Genomic DNA, 7,688 nt, shown 5'->3' with positions numbered 1-7,688 from the left:
CTTTTAGGAGCGGGACCATCAGAGTGGTTTTTTATGAAAGCCAAATTTGCTCTGGCGGTGGCCGTAATAAAGAGCAAGCCCCCGGGTATGAGCGGCAGAGAGTACGCCGAGGCTTTAGCTCGCAAGCTGCAGAGCCAGAATGAAGGATGGAAGAATAAAGCCGAGGGGCTGCAGCAGGAGGTGTTGAAGCTGCGACAGGAAATGCTGATCACCAGGGTGAAGTCGAGCACAAAGAGCACCACGGAGGCAGCAGGTAGGCCTTTCTGCATTTAGGTAGTAGCAAGTGGAGTGGCAGTTTTATTAAGTACACATGTACAATCAAGTGCAATCTAAAAGAGCAACTCTGCCTCTAAATTCAGACAAATTGTTAGAAACACCTTGGCTCAACTCAACAGACCTCACAAATAAACATATGTGATAAAATATTGTGAACTCAAGGTTAACTTACTCTTTTGAGAGCTTTTGGAATTTCTTCTGGATGAAAAAACTTGTATTTCAACCTTGAATTTACAATATTTTATCACACATATACTCTCAAACTTAAAACTGAATATCCAGCCCAGTGCCTCCCAGTCTAACCACAGTATTTCTCTAACTTTAACCAAGTGTTTGTCTAGTGCTAGTTTATTTTCCATAACCACAACCTTTCTCTAACCTTCGCCAGACTGTAATTTAAGGCTGCAACTAAAGATTACTTTAATTCTTGATTTATCTGTTTGATTAGTCTGTCTGTTATTTTACTGATTATTTAATTAGTGGTTTGATCTGTGAAATGTCTGTCACTGATTCCCAGAACTCAATTTGATGTTATCTAGTGTCTTGTTTTGTCCACAGACTGAATAAATTCAGTTTACCGTTATAAAGGATTAAAGAAACCAGAAGGTATTTATATTGAAGAGGCTGGAGTCAGAAAATGTTGACATTTTCTTTTCCATAAAGTGACTCAAAACTATTTATTATCAATTACTTGATTAATTGAATAGTTGGTTATTACTTCAGCTCCATAAAAGACTGAAGAAACCAGAAAATATTCACATTTAAGAAGCTGGATGAAAAGAAGTTCTGACTCAAAATTATGGATTAATTATCAAAATGGTTAGTGATTAATTTCAATGTCAATTAGCTAATTGATGTAGCTCTGCTGTAACTATCATGTGGAGATGTTGGAGAAAGCAAGACACAACTAGACACCTATGATCAACATTTCATGCAATGAGATACACTGAATAAGATCAAAATCAAGTTATGATATTCTACTGGGATATTTGTGTATTTAAACTCACTCATTGAACATTTAATATCAACCCTCTTGTCTACTGTTAAGTTTGAATGAAGCTGAATGAACTCCTCTGTGACAGTTTAAACAACAACTGAGCATTTTGGTGGTGTTTAGCTCAGTGGGTAGAGCACCCGCCCCATGTGTTGAGGCTACAGTCTTCACTGCAGGCGACCCCGGTTCAAATCCCGCACCGAGTGGTCCTATCCTGCGTTTCATTGCCCCCCTCTCTGCCTCCCATTTCCTCTCTCTCTCTACTAACCTGTACAATAAAGGCAACAAACTGAACATTAAAATCTTAGTAAAGGTGCAGATTAAGGTGGAGCTGTTGAACTTGTTTGCATTTAATTGTACAGGTGTTTACAGTTAAATGGTCACTGAGTGTAGAGTCTTGTTTAGTGACGTGTTAGTACTGTGTTTTTAAAAAAAGTTTAACTCTTGAAAAGTCAAAGTTTGAGAATAATTCATTCAGTGAGCTGCAGAGGAGCAGACGGGAGCATCCTCTAAAAACTGAGCTTGTGTCAAGAAAATGTTCAGACACAGAGAGTCTTTCGCTGTGAAGCCTTCAGTCTGAAGAGAGAGGATATCTCAAGGACATTTTGACACGAGTCCTCGGCAGGAGCTCAGAGACGTAACATATGGTTCCTGAGGTTATCACACACGGCTGCTAGTGATACATTTATAATGCTCATGAATGTTGATTTGTCATTTTTTTTATAGCTGAATACGCTTGCCTCTTCCTTTTTTACCTGATTGAGGTGAGATGGGGGAGCATGGAGGGAGAAATATAGGTATGTGGGTGCGGGGGTATAGAGGTGCAACATATTATTAAAGTCATAGTTCAGATCGTATCATGATTTGAGTCACGGATTGGATGCAAAACTGGTGGATTTACATTTTTTTCTGTAAAACACTTAAAGCAGGGAACGTGCGCCGATGGTCTTAAATGAACACACCATTCAAGATGCCTCATGATTAAATATAACTTGTAATTAGAAGACTTAAAGTACTGTAAAAGTGCTTAATTACCATAATTTGTGTCAAAATTATTATCTCTAATGTCCCTCATGAATAAACATCCATAATACTGCTTAGAAATTGGAGGAAAAAAGATGGATTTGACAACGTTTTTTTTAGTATCAAAGTAATTTAATGATAGTTAGATGTACGTCTACAGCTACACCGCAAACAGGAAGTGCTGATAGATCATTCAGCAGACATTTAATGGAGACAATTTGACAAAAATATGAACAAATGAAGGCTAAAAACCTTCAAAGTAGGGCTGGGCGATAAACCGATTTTATCGATTAACTCGAGTGTGTAGTTCACGTCGACTTGTTTGAATGAAAATCGTTTTTTCTCTTTAACATCCGCTAACGCTTCCCTTTGGCCTCCCGTAGAATGAGCTCGCCCCTCCCTCCCCCCGCACGGAGCGCGCATTTACCAAATAGTGAGTGATAGAGATAGTAGTGAGTGACAACATGGCAGCAAGCAGGGAAGAACTCGTTCCGAAGAAAGGCACTGTGTCATCCGTTATTTGGAATTGGTTCGCGTTCGCGAGGTCAGATTTAGACCAGACAACACCCCGCTGCAAAGTATGTATGAAGTCTGTTGCTAGCAAAGGCAGCAGTACGACAAATTTACTGCAGCACCTCAAACAAAGGCATCCTGTCGAATGGGTGAAATGTTGCGCGCAGCGAAATGAAAAAGACAGCAGCACCCCAAGCACCACACGCACAGCCGCCAAAATACAGTCCACCGTACCACAAACATTTTCAAACTGCATCCCATATGACAAGAGTTCGGCCCGCTGGAAAGCCATAACAGATGCAGTCGCTATGTATATAGCAAAGGATATGGTGCCAATATATACGGTGGAAAAGCCGGGGTTCATTAACATGATCAAAGTTTTGGACCCCAGGTATGTGCTACCTAGCCGAAAGTTCTTCTCCGACGTTGCCTTGCCCAATTTATACAATAGCACAAGACAACGGGTCGCAAAAGAGTTACAAGAAGAAGTGTCCTTTTACTCCGCCACCACCGATTTGTGGTCAAGTCGGACGATGCAACCCTATATGAGTCTCACAGTGCACTTTGTCAACAACGACTGGACTCTGCGGAGCGTCTGCCTTCAAACAGCATACTTCCCAGAGGATCACACGGGTGAAATTGTAGCCCAGGGGCTAAGAGATGCCCTCAACTCATGGAACCTTGCCGAAGACCGACTCATTTGTATGACTACTGACAGCGGCAGCAACATGATTAAAGCTCTGAAGGACAATGCGTGGCCTAACCTGCAGTGCTTTGGACACAGATTGCACAATGCTATCGGTAAGTCTAATGGCTATCCATCAAGTGACATTTTTTTACATTAGCAACACAATCTAAGTAATGCATCATGTAATTAATGCATCAAGACAATATTATGACAAAATGTATGAATTAATACATTTTGAAATGTCCCCAGAATCTATATCTAATCATAATGGTATACAATGTGTGTGTGTGTGTGTGTGTGTGTGTGTCCCTCCCCCCGCGTCTTTGTTGTCACTTTGTAGCCGCTCCACAGAGGGCACATGGCTAATTAATATGCACGTGCTGACCATATATGGTTGTGTCCCGGTGTTCCGGGGCGCAGTATGAGGTGTGTTTGGCACCTGGCTAAGTAAACTCGTGAGAAGGGGTAAATTCACTAATAGATGAACCCTTTGGCTTTGTTAAGCTAATATATTGAAGCCATGGGGGTCTTCTATTATCAGATTTACCTCTCCCTCTAGGTTAACTAACCCAAGTTTGTCACTTAACCACTTTTATGTAATACCTCTCTGGACTATTGTTTTTGTTGTTGTTTGTGACAACCAGTCTTAAAATAACACCTCCAGGAGGTTACAGTTCCATCTCTCTACCACTAGGTACTTATACTATATTGACAGGGTTAGATAGAATAACATTACTGAAAAGAGATTAATACAGTTTTCTTTGACTAAAACTAGACTAAGATAGTCAGGGACAATTCTGACTAAAACTAGACTAAAATAGTCAGGGACAATTCTGACTAAAACTAAAATGCTCAGACTTTTCGTCGACTAAAACTTGACTAGACTAAAAGGAGTATGAACATGACTAAAACTAATAAAAACTAAAACGACCGCTTGACACAAAGACTAGACTAAAACTAAAAGTAAAATAGGCCGCCAAAAAACAACACTGTGTGTGTGAATGAGTGTGTGCCCTTTGTGCATGTGCATTCATATTGTACAGAAATTGAAGCAAGACAAGTTTGTGAATGTAGTGGTATGTTCCCCTAAAATGTGTTTTGATTAGGCCTATGTATTTTTCATTTACTACAGAGAATGGTGTGAAGGAGGACCCACGGATCAATCGTGCTATTGGGGTATGTAAAAAGGCTGTGTCTGCCTTTTCTTACAGCTGGAAAAGAAGAAAAGACATGAGCGAAGTACAGGCAGAGCTTGGTCTACCCACTCATCAGCTGATAACCGAGTCCCCGACCAGATGGGGTTCACGCCAAAGAATGATAGAGAGATTTCTCGAACAGGAGAAGGCTCTAGTCCGTGTCCTGGGTTCGGACAAGAGAAGTCGCCATCTTGTGCCCACTTGGCAAGATTTGGATGTGTTGGAGTCGATAAATAAAGCTGTGAAACCACTCCAAGAATTCACTGATGCACTCTCTGGGGAGTCCTATGTCAGTGTTTCATACATTAAACCAGTGCTCCATCTTTTCAAAACCAGTCTCCTAGAGCCAGGGGAGGAAGACACAGAGCTCACCAAAACAATAAAAGGGAACATAATGCGGTACCTTGACGACAAATACAGTGACCCTGTAAAAGATGAGCTCTTGGACATGGCCTCACTGGTTGACCCAAGATTCCGCACAACCTACATTGACCCAGACAAGGTGGAAGAAGTCAAAAAAAGAGTTGTTGCTGAGCTGATGGCTCTACCTGCTCCTGCCAACAACAGTACACCACAGCAGCCTGGCACAGCTGTGCAGGTGCGCCAAGAAGATGCACAGCCTCCACCCAAGAAAAAGATGACTTTAGCGGCCTTCTTCAAACAGAATGCAGTGTCATCTCCCAACCAGTCAGAGGCAGAAAAGATAGAGACTGAGCTGAAATCTTACCTATTGACCCCTGAAGTGGACCCAGACACCAATCCTCTTGAGTGGTGGAAGCGCCACCAACCAAATTTTCCTAGGCTAAGTGTCCTGGCAAAAAGATACCTCTCAATCCCAGCAACAAGTGCACCCTCAGAGAGGGTTTTCAGTGTGGGGGGGGGCATTGTTACATGCCACCGGGCATGTCTAAAGCCAGAGGTGGTAGATAGGCTTGTCTTCCTGGCTAAGAATGTTTAGAAATGTTTAGAAAAAAGCACCCTATGCTGTCATGTACAGATAACTGATGCTGTTGAATGTTATGTACGGTTACATATCATGTTACATTTTCACAGTTTACAATGGCAGGGCCTGCCATATTGCCTTTTTGGCTAGTTGTTGTTGATTGCACTTTAACTCCAAGGGAGAAATAAAAATAAACAAGTATTTTTTGGAACTATTTCTTTGTCATCTGCATCTGAATTTGGGGGCTGTTGAGAAAATCGATTTAAATCGTAAATCGGATTTTTTGTGAAAAAATCGGGGATTTTTTTTTTAGGCCATATCGCCCAGCCCTACTTCAAAGTTCAAATTTAAAGCTCACACATAAATCAACATTGTCTCAGTTTTGTCTGAGGGGGAGCAGGCACAGTGTCAGACCTGAAACCTGTTACCCAGACTGATAAAGAATAATGTAGAAGATATTTAATGGATTTTTAATTACACAAAACACAACAATATTAGCAATATAAATCAAAGTAATAGATTGGTGTGTTCATCTTTCTCAATATCAGTGAGTTACTTCCTGGTTCTTGCCAAGTGCTATAACTAACTTTAATCATGTTTTCAGTTATCAGTGAGGAATAGGTGGCAATATTTATCATTTTGACAAAATACTCTGTATAAAAACACACACACACTCATAGAGTTGTAAATATTGTTGCCTTTATGACAGCGTTTTGTTCCCAAGAAAACACTCGTCATTAAATCTAGAAGCTCATGGCTGCGGAGCGACATTTGGGAGTACAGACGGTGTAAATGATAAACCGAGGTCTGCCTGTTCTTAGAGTTATGAGTTGGTACTCCTATAATTTCTATTTTAGAAGAAAGAAAATACATCTTTACCCACACGTGCTCGCCTGAAAAGCTTTGGTTCTGTCTTTTGCGTCTTTTGTGTGAAAATACAGGAAGTAGGTATTTGTCTTATAAACCTTATTGGTGCAACTGTACTCTGGATCTGACCTTATTGTTTTTTAGGGCTGCAACTAATTATTATTGTATATGTTTATTGTTATGTACATTTTGTTTTAGCTTCAAATATGTGAATATTTATCTGTTTCTTTGGTTGTTTATAATGACAAACTGAGTATTTTTGGGTTGTTGACAAAAAACAAGACATTTGAGCAAACCGTGATCGACATTTTTTACTGTTTTCTGAAACAAGTAAAGCAAGAAAATAATCAACATATTAATGAATAATGAAAAAAAAATGTTAGTTTAAAGCCATGTGGTCCAAATGTTGGCATGTTAAGGATTTTGTGTGTAAAGAAAAACATAATTTTTAATTGTAAAACCAGACATGGCATCTCACAAAGGTTGGTTGTTAATTGGTTTCATCACCGTGTGGAAATAATGAACTGTAATGATGTACTTTTAATAGTCACAGTAACATATATGGAGCTTTTCCACTACACAGTTCCAGCACGACTCGACTTGTTTTTTTTGCTTCTCCACTAGGGATAGTAGCTGGTACCTGCTACTTTTTTAGTACCTGCTCTGCTGAGGTTCCAAGCGAGCCGAGCCGATACTAAATGTGATGTCAACAGACTGCCAGCCGCTGATTGGTCAGAAGAGTTGTCGCTGGAAGAGTCATGAGCCGTCCCACACAAGAATCAAACCCGCCATTTTTAAATACTTGCAACAGTGTTACAGCCATACGGCTCAATTTTCTTGCTTTGTGTGTGACGGAAAGCCACATACAGCAGCAAGTATACCATCGCCTCCATGTCCTCCATTGTTTATGTGTTTGTGTCGCTTATAAAACGAAGTCACGGCAGTATCGCGGAGCCGTGCTATGACGACCCCGCCCACGTTGAGTAGGTACCGTTTTGTAATGGGAAAAGGTCGTTCCTGGAACCATGTCGAGTCGAGCCGAGTAGTGCTGGAACTGTGTAGTGGAAAAGCGCCAAATGTGATTATGACAAGTTATTTTTATGATAATCTGATTCAGTGTGTAAATAATATGACTTCTTTTTTTTCTCCACTGTTTCTGGGTAAAATCTTCCAGGTCATGAAGACCCG

The 7,688-nt window shown here is 40.6% G+C and overlaps 1 protein-coding gene across 1 annotated transcript; it reads left to right on the top strand.

Moving 5' to 3' along the window:
* The first annotated feature begins 3,114 nt into the window (after positions 1-3,114).
* On the top strand, positions 3,115-5,648 carry LOC128377528 (E3 SUMO-protein ligase ZBED1-like). The gene is made up of 2 exons (XM_053337481.1): positions 3,115-3,607; positions 4,627-5,648. Exons 1-2 carry the CDS (start codon positions 3,115-3,117, stop codon positions 5,646-5,648), a joined length of 1,515 nt encoding a protein of 504 aa, XP_053193456.1.
* The last annotated feature ends 2,040 nt before the right edge of the window (positions 5,649-7,688 follow it).

The sequence above is a fragment of the Scomber japonicus genome, chromosome 17 (assembly GCF_027409825.1).
Source record: "Scomber japonicus isolate fScoJap1 chromosome 17, fScoJap1.pri, whole genome shotgun sequence".
Taxonomy (NCBI): domain Eukaryota; kingdom Metazoa; phylum Chordata; class Actinopteri; order Scombriformes; family Scombridae; genus Scomber; species Scomber japonicus.
The sequence above is the reverse complement of the archived record's forward strand: the minus strand, read 5'-3'. Positions and strand labels throughout refer to the sequence as shown.